This window comes from Telmatherina bonti, assembly GCF_933228915.1.
Source record: "Telmatherina bonti genome assembly, chromosome: 24".
In the NCBI taxonomy this organism is placed as follows: domain Eukaryota; kingdom Metazoa; phylum Chordata; class Actinopteri; order Atheriniformes; family Telmatherinidae; genus Telmatherina; species Telmatherina bonti.
In genome coordinates, this window is record NC_136633.1 from 9654718 (window position 1) to 9669622 (window position 14905).

At 44.0% G+C, this 14905-nt stretch overlaps 1 protein-coding gene across 1 annotated transcript in view; it reads left to right on the forward strand.

The window, feature by feature from the left end:
- LOC306773751 (histone deacetylase 4-like) overlaps positions 1–14631 on the forward strand; it is an 82971-nt gene extending 68340 nt beyond the window's left edge. Inside the window, exons 12-26 of the mRNA XM_079263650.1 lie at positions 1726–1935; positions 2249–2444; positions 2805–2938; positions 3038–3140; positions 3214–3260; positions 3348–3455; positions 3592–3647; positions 3832–3919; positions 4008–4127; positions 5759–5856; positions 6013–6131; positions 6246–6379; positions 6679–6763; positions 6856–7000; positions 13304–14631. Coding sequence (XP_079119776.1) covers positions 1726–1935; positions 2249–2444; positions 2805–2938; positions 3038–3140; positions 3214–3260; positions 3348–3455; positions 3592–3647; positions 3832–3919; positions 4008–4127; positions 5759–5856; positions 6013–6131; positions 6246–6379; positions 6679–6763; positions 6856–7000; positions 13304–13343 — 1683 coding nt within the window. The 3' untranslated portion in view covers positions 13344–14631. The remainder of the gene's footprint in view (positions 1–1725; positions 1936–2248; positions 2445–2804; positions 2939–3037; positions 3141–3213; positions 3261–3347; positions 3456–3591; positions 3648–3831; positions 3920–4007; positions 4128–5758; positions 5857–6012; positions 6132–6245; positions 6380–6678; positions 6764–6855; positions 7001–13303) is intronic.
- The last annotated feature ends 274 nt before the right edge of the window (positions 14632–14905 follow it).

A 14905-nucleotide genomic window follows, 5' to 3' on the forward strand; every position in this document is an offset into this window, starting at 1 on the left:
CACAACTCGCTCAATTTTGACCCCCTTAGCCTCCGTGAAAAATTGCGAAACTTGGCACACCTCAAGCCCGGCAAAAATAGCGATTTTCACAGGTCCTCATGCACGCCAATGCAAAAATGCCTCGACAGCGCCCCCTAGAAACGCCAAAGATGGAAAATAAAATGGGGTCTCAAAAGCCTACTTTGACGTAGGACAACAAAATTCAGCACACATGTCTACCACCTCAAGACGGCCAAAAAAGTCAGTCATACACTTGCTGTCATGGCAACGGGGAGTCCACCATCTTGGCGTTTGCGGCCATTTTTTTGCCCATTTTTGTCAATTTGGGCGCATCGCATTTGAACAAACTAGTCTGAAGGGATTCATGCTATTGACTGCACATTCGCCATGGAGCTTCCTGACAAGATGGGGACCGAAAGTTATTCAAATCTTTCCAATAGGACAAAGCGTGTTACCGTGGCAACCCATGGAAAAAAGCGTTCTTGCCATGAAATACGGTTTACTTATAACTTCACAGAAATACATCAGATCTGCACCAAAACTGGAAGCTTTCATATTTGGTAGGTCCTTAACACATTACACTATTCATTGTGGGGGGGTAGGGGCACTTTTTGGGGGGGGGGGGTCCTGAACGTTTAATTTGACCTAGGTCTATGAAATTTGGCACACGTGTAGCACCCCAAGATGAGCAAAAAAGTGCATTGACCACCTGTTACCATGGCAACAGGGTGTCCACTATCTTGGTGTTTTACGCCCATTTTGCACTATACGTGCATTGTTTTTAAACTAACCAGTGTGGGATTCATACCATTGACTTCACATCCACCCGGAAGCTTTGTGACAGGTGGAGGTTTCGGCATGAGGCGAGGACCCGATGGATGCCGCTGGCGGCTTTTAACTCATTTCCTTGTTCATCTACAAACCACCTTGCAGATTTCTTTTCATCTTAAAGCCAATAAAAAACAATCCTGAAAACTTTGTGTTGCAGCAGCGGTCGGACTCCTCCTCAGCTGACCGCCGTCTCTGTGATTAGTAGTGAAAAATGTGAAGCAGATAAAGAGGAGCTTTCAGGGACAGTAGAGCAGAGGGGTTCAGCAAGGTCAGGGGGGTACGTGAAAAAGGGGAGGGGGGGAGATATCTGTTTGAATGCGAAGGGGGGCCTCTGACAGTAGCACATAAGAGGAGCTGGGAGGGGGGGGTGTGAATGAGCGCACTGACGTCAATGCTGTCCTGTGGCTCAGAGCCAGGGGACCGAGCGGCTCACAGCTCTGGGAACACACACACACACACACACACACACATAGTCCCACTCCCAAACACAACACACACCTGAGGCTGCTGTCCACTCCTGAGACAATTCTCTCCTCCCAAGTCCTCTCATCACAAACAGCCGCTAACATGTGTAGACGGGTTTGTCCTGGCCCTACGAGGGCCGAGTTGTGGAAAGACGAGACGACTGATGTGCTCCTTCGCTAACAGCAAAGGTGTTAATGAGTCACAGACGGGCAGCACAAAGGGACGTGTGGAATGTCTCTGAACAAACGAGCAACATGTAAGAATTCAGCTTGTTAAAGGAAAAGACGGGATGAATTAGTTGTTTTTGTCTGAACCAAGCCGCTCATAATGGAGAGGGTTTGTCACATGTTGGGATTTAACTGGGAAATGTATTTCACGTCACTGCATCACCCCTCCGTGTCCTCTCCGTGTCCCCTCGGTGACCTGCAGATGATCTCCAAGCCCAGCGAGTCACCTGTGGGCCGGCAGCACCAGAGCCATCCCGAGGAAACGGAGGAGGAGCTGAGGGAGCACCAGGACGGAGGAGCTCTCCCGCTGGGGGTCACCATCAAGCAGGAGCCTCCCGACCCCCAGGAGCTGCAGGAGGAGCTGCAGCAGCACAGGGAGAGGCAGGCCGAGCAGGAGCTCCTCTTCCGACAGGTATAGCCCCGTCTGCAGAAAGAACCGGTGATTCCTCCTCTGCTTGGCAGCAAGGCGTGGGCGTAGCTGGGGAAGTCCTAGATGGGAACACTCAGGAATACCGTTTGGGATGGGGGAATGTCATGTCTCACGCTGTCGGAGGGATTTAACAGGAAGAGAAAATGGAAGTGGGAATGTTTGTTCTTGCTGCCATCTGCTGGTCGCTCGCTGTAATTACACTAAAAGCAACATTTCCTCCTCTCAGCCAGCTTTAGACGGCTATACTTCAACGTCGTTCCACAGAAACGTTCATGTTTGTCATGTTTTGGAGCAGCAGGCTCTCTTACTGGAGCAGCAGCGGATTCACCAGCTGAGGAACTACCAGGCGTCGATGGAGGCTGCCGGTTTATCCGTCTCCTTCCCTGGACACCGGCCGCTGTCCAGGGCGCAGTCATCCCCAGCCTCGGCCTCCTCCTTCCCCATCAGCGTCCCCACGCCTGATCCGCCTGTCAAGCCTCGCTTCACCACAGGTCACCATCCACCTTCTCTTTGCTTTACGATGAACCAGTAGCTTTTATTTGTGCATTTGGGACCAGAAAGAAAGAAAAATCCATTTAAAAAACAGCTGAATTGGCCGAAAATAAAAGGAGAAATGATGCTGAGCGCCATCTGCTAGCAGAAATAACTTCAGATCAGGAAATTATCCTGGAACTCAATGAGCAATAAAATATTAAAGAAAACCCCTCTCAGCTATGAGGATGCTGAATATTCTAACAGCTTTTCGCACCGAAGGTATTTTTAGTTTGACCTACTTTCCTCCCAACTTCGATCCGAGGAAGTTTTCTGCAGTCAGGCTGCGAGGTTTAAAGCCGTTGCGTGTGTTTCCCCAGGCCTGGTGTACGACTCGCTGATGCAGAAGCACCAGTGCATGTGTGGAAACACCAACAGCCACCCGGAGCACGCCGGGCGGATTCAGAGCATCTGGTCGCGGCTGCAGGAGACCGGGCTCAGAGCGCAGTGTGAGGTCCGTGTGGAGACACACACCAGCCGGCTGTCTCGTAAAGTGGACGGATTTTGTTGACTGTTTAAGTGTGTGTGTGTGTGTGTGTGTGTGTGTGTGCAGTGCATCCGTGGGAGGAAGGCCACTCTGGAGGAGCTTCAGACGGTCCACTCTGAAGCCCACGTTCTGCTGTACGGAACCAACCCACTCCGGCAGAAACTGGACTGTAAGCTTCGTACTTCCACTGTGAGATGAAAGCACTCCTGCCGTAACGCTAACGTTGACTTCCTGCTCTGCAGGTTCCATCACGCCCATGTTTGTACGGCTGCCGTGTGGCGGAGTCGGGGTGAGACCAGTTTAGTCCTTTAGACGATGACGAAGAGGTTTGAACGAGTCCGTTTCCTCCCGTCTGACGTGCCGCTGTGCGTTACAGGTGGACAGCGACACCATTTGGAACGAGGTGCACTCGTCCAGCGCCGCTCGCCTCGCCGTCGGCTCCGTCGTGGAGCTCGTCTTCAAAGTGGCGACCGGCGAGCTGAAGGTGGGCGCTCCTCACCGTGTTGATGCCGTCTGTAAACGGACGACTTTGTGAAGAGCGAGATGAACCACATATTGGGATGTTTCCTAACGTTAGCTTTGCAGCTGCTTGGTAAACAGGCTTCTGTCGCTCTTTGCAGAACGGGTTCGCTGTGGTCCGCCCCCCTGGACACCACGCAGAGGAGAGCACCCCCATGTAAGGCCGCCGCGCCCAGCTGGAGACGCTTTACGCACGAACAAGCAGCAGCTCTGGAACGTGTGGAATAGAAAGGACATAAGTTCCTGCGTCCCTCTCAGACTGCTGTTTCTCTCTGACATCCTCTCTGCAGAATGTGAGACGTAAAAATGGAGCATTTTCTCTGTTTTCCTGCTGCTTTTAGGGGATTCTGCTACTTCAACTCGGTGGCCATCGCAGCCAAGCTGTTACAGCAGAGACTCAGCGCCAACAAGATCCTCATCGTGGACTGGGTCAGTCTCCTGATAAAACCTGATCCAGCTCCTCTTCTATCAGTGTGGAGACGTTTCCAATTGGTTTGTGTCTGCCGTCTTCCTGCAGGACGTTCACCATGGCAACGGCACCCAGCAAGCATTTTACGATGACCCGAATGTCCTCTATGTGTCCATCCATCGCTACGACGACGGCAACTTTTTCCCAGGAAGCGGCGCGCCTGACGAGGTGTGTGTCTTTAAGCCATAACTTAAGTACACACTTCTAACCAATAAAACAGCTCGTATTTAATTTCTCTTTTATTCATTTCATGATGATGTTGTTTCTTTTTTATCCATTGTTTTATTAAACATCTTGTTTATTTACTTATAAAGGATTATAAATGTATTCTTTAGTTTAAAAGTCTTTTGGGAAATGTGTGTGATGAGCAGATGAAGCTTGTAGCTTTGAATGTACGATGGCGCCACCTGCTGACCGCTCTGAGTTTAAGAAATTCTTTTTTAATTTTACGTTTCAGTTATATATTAATAAAAACTGTTTTAGAGTAGAAGCCTAGGAAACTTGTCTATTATATAAAACCATTATTATTATCTTTTTATTATTATTATTATTATTATTATTTTATTCTTCTTATTATTTTTTTATTTTATTTTTTTATTTTTTATTATCTTATTATTTTTTTATTATTATTTTTATCATTATTATTATTGTTATTGTTATGTTTTTTATTTTTATTATTATTTTATTATTATTATTTATTTTATTTTATTTTTATTATTATTTATCTGCTTATTTTATTTAATTTTATATTTTATTTTAACAAAGGACAAAATAATAAAAAAAAAAACAAAAAAAAAACACCAAAATATTTAAAATAACCATATTGTATGTATAAAACACCACCTAAGGAAGAATACATAATATATCCAGTTACATCTAAAAGTAGGAAGGAGCAAAAGCTTTTTTGTTGCTGCAGAAAATAATTTTATTTTACATAGAAGGTTTTTTTTTCCTGATCTATTTTGAAAGTACTTGTACTTCTACCTTTGACATGTTAGTACTCAGAGTGGACATAAGTACCATAATCACGTTTATTTTGATGTTTTCTGATAGTTTTCTGCTCATTAACCCACATTGTCCCTCACTACCTCCCAGTCCAGTGTTTAAACTGGTGCAACATGGGACCAGATGTGCAGAGAGACGTTAACACAAAATAAAAACACATAATAAATGTATCAGTCGACACGCTACAATATGTTTTTATTTCCATTTGTTTCTTTTGTTGCCCGACTTTTTGTTTTTAATGAACATTTCATACGGAGCGACACTTCAGTTTATACGTTAAAGGTAGAGTATGTAAGATTTTCAATATTTTCAAAATAAATTAACTAAAAAAATAACTACAATCCTAATTAGAAAGTTTTTTTTTAAACATGTAGGTTCTAGTCTGTCCATATTTAATGGACAAAGACTTTTTTTAAATGTTTGCCTACCAGTAAAAAAAAAGTGCTTTTTGTCATTTGTCATTAATTAAACTTGTAATTTAATAACATCAAATATGGACAGACTGGAACCTACATGTCTAAAAAACTATCTAATTATGATTGTAGTTGTTTTATTAGTTAATTTATTTTGAAAATATTGAAAATCTTACATACTCCACCTTTAAAAAGATGAAAAATTTGTTTTGAGGGAGGGAAAAAAACCTTCTCTTATTAAAAAACATAAATATAAAAAGCATCAAACCACCATTTGCTCCATAACAAAGCTTTAAGAGTCAGTATATTTACTGATTTATAGAAGTATATTCTTACATAGCATGATTTTAGTGCCAGCTGTAAGCGTGCTGCTGTGTGCAGGTGGGCAGCGGTCCTGGAGTCGGCTTCAACGTCAACGTTGCGTTCACCGGAGGCCTGGACCCTCCCATGGGGGATGCAGACTACCTGGCTGCCTTCAGGTACGAAACAGAAAAATGACCATTTCTTCTCTTTTTTTGTAATTCCTACAACTTTATGAAGTTTGATCCCTTTTCAAATGAATCTTTATTCAGTTTGTAACTTAAAAGCAGCTTAAAGACGTCTTTCTTCTCCTCACGCTGACTCCTCCCTGCCAGGTCTGTGGTGATGCCGATAGCCAATGAGTTCGCTCCGGACATGGTGCTGGTCTCCTCTGGCTTCGACGCCGTGGAGGGACACCCCCCCCCGCTGGGCGGCTACACCCTGACCTCTAAATGTGAGCATGAGATTATCTGCAGTGTTTCTTATCTCGCAGCCCAGCTTGGTCCAGAAAAGATGCACTCAAAGTGGATGAATTAGCAACATATCCCCTCCTGCTTCCTGTCTGCAGGTTTTGGCTATCTGACCAGGGAGCTGATGACCCTCGCTGGAGGCCGGGTGGTCCTAGCACTGGAGGGGGGGCACGACCTCACCGCCATCTGTGATGCTTCTGAGGCCTGTGTGGCCGCCCTGCTCGGCCAGGAGGTAGGACCGTCGCTGGGTCACCACACACCCTTACAGACAGCCGGTTTCAGAGACTAAACCGCCACAGATAAGGCAGGATGTGTTGTTCTGCTTATCACTGCTCATATTTCATCTTGATTCTGTCCCATTATTCCTGACATCTCTCCTCTTTTTAAGCCCTATTAATTTGCTGTGAGGCAACATTTGAACTTATTGAACGATAAAAGGCAGAAAGGTGAACTAAAGATGGAAGAAGCTCCACGTTTGTCTTGTAGAAAGCAGGAAATGTTTTATATTCACTGAGTTTTTCTCCCATCAAGCTGGAACCGCTGCCAAAGGCCATCCTGGAGCAGAGGCCCAACCCCAACGCCGTTCTCTCTCTGGAGAAGGTTCTGGAGACACACAGTGAGTCCACAGCCAGGAACACAAGCGTCTTGTCGTACATGTGATGTGGAAGCTGACCTGTGTTTGTTTCTCTTGTCTCTGCGTCCTCTCAGGTAAGTACTGGCGCTCTGTGCATCGCTACTCTTCGCGGGTCGGGCTCTCGCTGCTGGAGGCCAAACGAGGAGACTCTGAGGAGGCTGAAGCTGTCAGCGCCATGGCCTCTCTGTCCGTGGCCAACACGAACACCATGGATCCACGGTAACACATGCAATATTACTGACTGGAAAGAAAAAAAAAAAAAAAAAAATATATATATATATATATATATATGTATATATATATATACACTACTCACAAAAAGTTAGGGATATTTGGGTTTCAGGTGAAATTTATGGAAAATACAATATGTTCATGCTACAGTGATATAATATCATAAAAGTAAGACATTTAAGTAGAAGGATGCACTACTGATTTCCTCATCTCAAAAAATTCATTCAACACAAAAGGTAAAAACAATGGTAGTTACACCACAACAAAAAATTTGAACGTCTCAATATCTCGTCATGTGCCCTTGAGCATCAATTACAGCTTGACAACGACGTCTCATGCTGTTCACAAGGCAACTTATTGCCTGCTGAGGCATGGCATCCCACTCTTCTTGAAGGGCAGCCCTCAGGTCATTGAGGTTCTGGGGTGCAGGGTTTCGAGCCTCTACACGACGGCTCAGCTGATCCCACAGGTTTTCAATGGGATTCAGGTCTGGAGAGAGTGCAGGCCATTCCATTTGAGGTACACCAGTCTCCAACAGCCGTTCCCTGATGATGCAGCCTCGATGAGCAGGAGCATTGTCGTCCATGAAGATGAAATTAGGCCTGTGCTGTTCATGTAGGGGCACAATCACTGGATTAATGATGTTATTCAGGTAGTATGGGCTTGTCACTGTACCATTCACAAAGTGTGGGGCAGTTCTGTACCAAGTGGACACCCCTGCCCACGCTGTAACGCCGCCACCACCAAAAGCTGGCCTGGTGACAACAGTGGCTGATGCATAGCGCTCTCCCTGACGTCTCCAACATCGTTGCCGGCCATCATTTCTGCTCAGTGTGAATCGACTTTCATCAGAGAACAGCACTGAGGCCCACTGGTTCCTCGTCCAGCGTAAATGCTCTCTGGCCCATGCAAGACGATGATGCCTGTGCCTGGTGGTGTGGTCAGGTACCCGTGCAGGTCGTCTAGCACGCAGACCACGCTGATGGAAACGGTTTGGAATGGTCTGACGTGACACTTGGGTGCCTCTCACCTCTCTTAAACGTGCCTGGAGTTGAGTGGCATTCATCATCCGGTTTCTCAGGGCAGTGTTCCCAATGTAGCGGTCATCAGCACGGGATGTGGCCAAAGGACGTCCACTTCTAGGCCTTTCTGTGACTCTTCCAGTCTCTCCATATCTCTGCTGCAACCTGCTGATGACACTCTGTGACACTCCAAGCTCAGTGGCCACTTCTGTCTGAGAACGTCCTGTTTGAAGCATCGCAATGGCAAGGGACTGTTGTTCCATTGTTAGGTGTCGTCTTGGTCTCATGATGTCAAAATGTGAACAGCATGATGAGGACAACTGTTTAAACACCAGCTCTAATTGAACCAGGACATTTATTGGTCAATTCAAGGATCACACACCTGCCGTGATTTTTGCCGTTAAGCTCCTTGTTAGAGAACAGCAACTTGTGCAAAATTTATTGAAACATTTAACAGTTGGACATGTGGATTTAAAAGCTTAGAGAAGATCACATTAAGTTCACCTGAACAGGTTTGAATGCATTTTAGGCTTGTTGTGAAATTTCACCCAAAAGCTGAATATCCCTAACTTTTTGTGAATAGTGTGTGTATATATATATATATATATATATATATATATATATATATATATATATATATATATATATATATATATATATGTATGTATATAAATATATATATATTTTTTTTTTTTTTTTTTTTTTTTTTTAACATGTACAGTAGAAGGTTTTAACTTTTGTCAGCATCAAAAATACAAATCCTGTTTCCAGAGATGTTTGGGATCCTTTTAAAACAATACAATAAATAGTTCAACCCTTATTGAGCTGACAGGAATATAAGAATCGACTTGATCAAATGAAGTGTGTTTAACGAATCCATCCGGCACCATCTGCATCTACACTTGGCCTCTTTCTTTTTATTCCATTCATGGTTTACATTAATAAAGGTAGAAATGTTAGAAATAAAAGAATCATTTGCTGCCAACCAGAGGACCAAGCAAGCCACACCAAGACCTTATCCTAGATTATAAAGGTCAAAAATACAAACTGCATCACAACTTTATTTTGCTAAAGACCTGTGTGTGTAATCAGTGGTTGGAGCTATTTTTATGCCCTTTGGAGCTGAGATTTAAGTGTTATATCTCAGCTTATTGACACAGTCGTCCTACAGCAAGACTGAAACTAAAGTCCTGAAATGGTTCAACAAAGCAGATGTGTGACATGTGATGCTGCCTCAGGATCTTCTGTTGTTGGAGCATTCTGCAGACAGCTTCTCATCTGCTCATAACACCCAACAGGAGTCTGTTATTTGTGTTCATCAAGGATATTCTGTATTAGGTTACTATGTATGAGAGAATATGTCTGTAAATGTTTTAAATAAATCTCTGCATCAGGTGAAGTCTGATGCAACCTGGGACTGTCACAGACAAACAGTGCCTTTTGCACCTTTAAATGATAGCAGCTATGGTGTTTTATCTCTGTCACGGAGGACCACACATTGGGTTTTTTCTTCCCAGCTGAGACATGGACTCTCTCCGCTGTCCGTCCATCACTTCTGCTCAGATTGGCTCATTCGCTTCCTCTGTGTGTCTGGATGCAGGACTAAATGCATGTTTTCCAAGGCTCTGCTCTGCCCATGTGGTCGTGTTGTGGTGGCGTGATGCTTCCATACGCTGTGCAGCCTCAAGGCCTGAAGGTCACATGCATCCTGCAGTGGCTTGTCTCCTTTGCTAGAATGTTCTTTGTTGTATTTCATTGAGATTTATTTTAATCCATCCTTACTCAGAGACACCAGGTGACATTTCTTCTCTTCCCTCACACACACAGCTGTGCTCATATGTCTTCATCCACTTTCATTAAAGAAAAGGCTGAATTTACAACAGTCACTCAAATAACTGGAGACTTAAAAAAGGAACAGTAACTAAAAATTTGCAAAAATATCATTTAGTAATATAAGACACAGTTTTTTCATTTAATTGAGTTGAAAAAAAACAAACAAACAAACAAATGTGTCCTGGACAAATGAGAGACTTTTCTGTTGAACAGTGGGACAAAATACCTGTCAACAGGTGCAGAAGTCTGACTGAGAGGAACAGAAAACACCTGACTGGAGCGGAAACATTAAAGGATTCTTCAACTAAATATTACTTTATGACTGATGGAATATGGAATAAATTATCTTATTTGTTTGCTTTTTAAAAAAATATTTCTATTGAACCAGAATTAGAAAATAATGTAATGATTTTCTTCAAATTTTTATTCATTATTACTTTAGTCAATTTAAGCTTATTTAGCTGTTTTTTTCCTTCTTTAATGAAAGGGGATGAATAAATATGAGCACAACTGTATATGTAGGAATCCATATAAATAATAATAAATAATCCAATATTCCTTCTGAAACTGTCCCCCAGTTTGTCTCCGGAACTCCTCAAGGTGTGCACACTTCTGGTAAAAACATGTAGAGGACGCTGCACAGCGATAAAAGACTGGGTTTTTTTGCAAGCTGTGCCTGAAAGGACCTAAATTTAGATAAAAGAAGAATTTTATCGCCAAGTGATGAAAATACATTATTTTTCTCACTATTATGAGCAAAATAATCCCAGTACTGAAGTATTTTACCCATTTCAACCCATTATTTTGCTCGTAAGTAAAACGATGGGTGGAAATGGGTAAAATACCTCAGTACTGTAATATAAGTACACACAGCTGAATTGTATATTTTACAGGCAGCTGTTTTTTTCCTTCTTTAATGAAAGGATATGAATAAATATGAGCACAACCTAATTAAACACGTCTTCTAGACGTCTTCTAAATCAATTTAAGCTTTAAATATGAACAGAATTACTTCCCAATCAACTGTATAGATGACTCACTGGAATGGAAACATTGCAGACTAGTTTAGGAACATCATAACTCATTTATTGGGACAAAAAAATAAACAAAAAGCAGATTATTCAGATGAGGAACAGATTAAATTAGCGGATTCAGTCACTATTATGGAAGGTAACTTGATGTTTTTATTTCTGCATCACTTTCCTGCTCCACCCTCGTTTTTCTTCCATCCAGAAAGTGTGTGTTGTTTATCTGAGACGGGTTGCAGAGACAACAGCTTCACTGGGATGGAGGATGGTCCAGCTCCTCCGGGGGGGTCTGAGGACTTCCCTGCCCTGGAGGGAGTGGAATCTCTTCAGTGTCTCCAGAATCTTTTCCATTTTTCCATGACGACTGAGATCTTGTCATAGATGAGAGTTACAGAACACTTTGAGCCAAACAAAATCAGATCAAACCAGGCGGGATTGCTCCTTTCCCATCATGCAACACAGCATGACCCCCTCCTCCTTGTCCCCGTCTCTAGGCCAGGGGTAGGCAAGCCTCAGTCCTGCAAATGTTAGGAGTTTCCCTGCTGCAACACACCTGATTCACACCAATCAAGCTCTGCACAGCTCTGCTGGTGAAGTCTGATGTGTGTCAAGTGCGTTGCAGCAGGGAAACTCCTAACATCTGCAGGACTTGAGGACCGGAGTTGACGACCCCTGGTCTAGAGGGGGTCGCCACAGCAAATGTTGTCATTTCTGCAAGTTTTACACCAGACACAACTCCTGCTTTCATCCAGGCTCAGGACTGACCCTCAGGTGGTTCGAGTCCACCTGCAACATGGGGGACTTGAACCACCGACCTTCAGGCCAGTGTAAAGTAGGTCTGGACGATTAATCGGATTTTAATCTAAGTTACGATCTGGGTTTTCAACGATGATAAAAATAAAAGGGTGTGATTATTTTTCTCTCTGCAGTTTCCTCTCCTGCTGTCTTCAGCTGCTAATCGAGCGTCTCTGGCGTTGCAGCGCTGTGCTGTAAACTCCTCCCACAGCCGCTTTGCTTTCATTCAGACACTGCTGCCAACTTGGCGACTTTCTCGCTAAATCTGGAGACTTTTTTTGTTAAAAGCGACAAATCTGGCAACTTTTACTGGAGTTATTAGAGACTTTTCTGGTGTTTTGGCGACTGACTTGAAGGCACATATTGTTCTGCAGTTACTGTAAGGAAGGAGCAGCGGGAGCCTCTCCCGTCCTAAAGCACTCCCAGGCGGCCAGTCTCAGTCGGCTCCGGCTGCAGGTCAATGTAGAATAACTGCAGTAGGTTGTGGAAGTTCACCTAAACATAGTTTATACCATTGTCAGTGACAACTGGCTGCATTATTTTCCTATACATAGTTCGGCCAGTTAAACACTGTAATATCCCGCCGTTACCGGGGCGTTACCATAGCAACGCGTTAACCAGCTGGTTCAGATCAGCCGTCTTTTAACAGGTGAATGAGAGAAACGCGCTGCAGCCTGACAGCGGTTGTTTGGCATAAAACGTACATCCAGGCCAACGTAAAATAGTTCCTATATAAGCGGTAAAAGCGGATTAAACAACTCGGAACCGTGCATTAGACGGTTATAATGTACGACACGGAGTCTAGAACACCACGACGCGCAGCGTTGTTTAAAAATACTGGATAATTGTGTTAAATAATCGAGATCTCAATTTCAGTCAAAATAATCGTGATTATAATTTTTGTCATAATCGAGCAGCTCTAGTATAACCAGGAATTTCATTTTGTTTATTTCCTGTTTACGAACGTCATCTAAGCCCGCTGTCCAATCACAACCCTTCCCATCTCCATATCTAAAGCAGATTTAAGTAAAGGCGAATAAACGTGTTTTTCATGTAAACTATAAGGAGAATGTTTTCATTCATTTATCATCCGTACCGCTGGAGCGTATCCCAGCAGCCTTTGGGAGACCCAAAGACTCCGTCCCATTTTGTGTGTTGTCTGAATTTGTGATTATGTTTAGAGGTGTGTTTTATTGTTGCATCTTTATCCTTCCCCCTTTAGTTAGACGACGCGCAGCGTTGTTTAAAAATACTGAATAATCGTGTTAAATAATCGCGATCTCAATTTCAGTCAAAGTAATCGTGATTATAATTTTTGTCGTAATTGAGCAGCCCTAGCGTATCGCCAGTTCTACCTGGCCACGCAACACAGCATGACGTATCATAACCTTTAGATCTTTGTCTTGAATAACTGTTCGAACAAACAAACGAATTCCAGATCAGAGTTTTTGTTGCGTTTTAGAAAATTATCCAACTTTTCTGGAAACTGGGATTTTATTGGATTTGTATTAAAGCTGAATAGAAGAGAAATGTTTTATGGTCTTAAGGTGCATGAAGACCAGGTTACCGTGAGCTGTTTGAGGAGATGTAACCTCCGTTTTATCTCCCCGCAGGCCGGACGAGGAGCCCATGGAGGAAGAGGCGCCGCTGTAACGGGAGGCGGCCGCCAGGGAGTCGCAGTGTTACCATTGACCTCTCCGGAGAAGAGTCTGATCCCTTCATTTAGTCCCCCTAACCCCACTCACCACGCCAGTCACCTTGATTGGCGGCCTCTCGGCCAAAAACGAGGGAGAGGGGGCGGGCTCAGCCTCAGAGTAGGGAGCCAATCAGAAGACAGAGGACTGGACTGGAAAAAGAAAACTAAAACATAACAGCGTTGCTTGGCAGTACTCGCTCAAAGACTTCTTTTTTTTTTCAGTCGCGACCCCCCCCTCGTTAGCACACAGTGGCTAACTGAGCGATCGCGGCAGCGGGGGCGGGGTCTTTGGAGCGGGGGGGCGAGATCAGGTCTCGTCATGTGCAGAAGCATACGGTGCTTTACGCGGCTGCACGCGGACCACTTACAGTATGGACACCAGGGACGGCAGGCGTCCCCCCAGCTGTCTGAAAGCAGCTCAAGGGGGGGGGCGGTTCTCTTTTCTCTTTTCTTAACTTCTTTCCCTACGAAGCAGCGGCGTCGCAGGGACCAAGACAACTCCACCAGCTGCGTTCACTGTGGATTCTGGTTGCTTTGAGGAGACCTTTTTCTTTTCCCCAGAGGTTTGACGGCGAGTTTGTCGTCTCGCCTGGAGGTCGACGAGCGAGAGGAGTGCCTTGGTGAGGGTCCACCTGATTTCAGGATTGTTCAGGAAAAGATTGCCTTAAGTTAAAAGATTTTCTCCCCCAGAGGAATCAGCGCCAGGAAGGGAGACGGAACGACAAAAAGCAAACAATCTTTCAGCATGTTTACTCGGAACGTGACGACGACAGCATTTATGTCTCTCACAGCCTCTCTTCAAGAGTTACTTTACTTTTCGGATGGATCTATTTTTCTGTAAAAAAAAAAAACTTTAAACAAAAAAAGAGAAAGAAAAAGAGAGAGAACGCTTTGTAAAGGTAGTTGCCGGCTTCAGTAGAGAGAAAAAAACCAAGAGTTCGATTGCAAATTGTCAAACAGGTTTTTAGCCTTTAATGTAGCTTCCCTTTAACCGAAGTCATCGCTTTCGACACATTAAAGCATGCATCTGAGCACAGGCCAGATTTCTTTCTTTTATTTGAATGTTTTCCAAAAGAGAAAGCCAAGCGGGAAAAGCCAAAGCATGAGTTTGCATTTACAGCTTCCCTCCTCTTAGCTGACGGCTCGACTAACATTTCACGTACTGGCCCTTTAAGAGGAGGCCGCCAGTACCCAGTTAAGTGTTTACTGATTTAATCCGTCGCAGATCAGGTGCGGATGGATGGAGCGCCCATGCTTGGCCGGTTGGCGACTACCTTGGTGCGAGGCGAACATGTACATTGGATTGGATATATTTTGACAGGCAGTAACGGCGTATTGTCGCTTTGTATGATTTCCGCATCCAGTTGTCGATATACGATATCAGAAATGTGTTTGGTAAGCGTGTCCACTTTTTATTATTATTATTATTATTATTATTATTATTGTTGTACAAGATTATTTTTCTAACTTTTCTTTTTTCATCCATAGATTTTGTTCTGTGTTTTTATCCGTTTTCAGG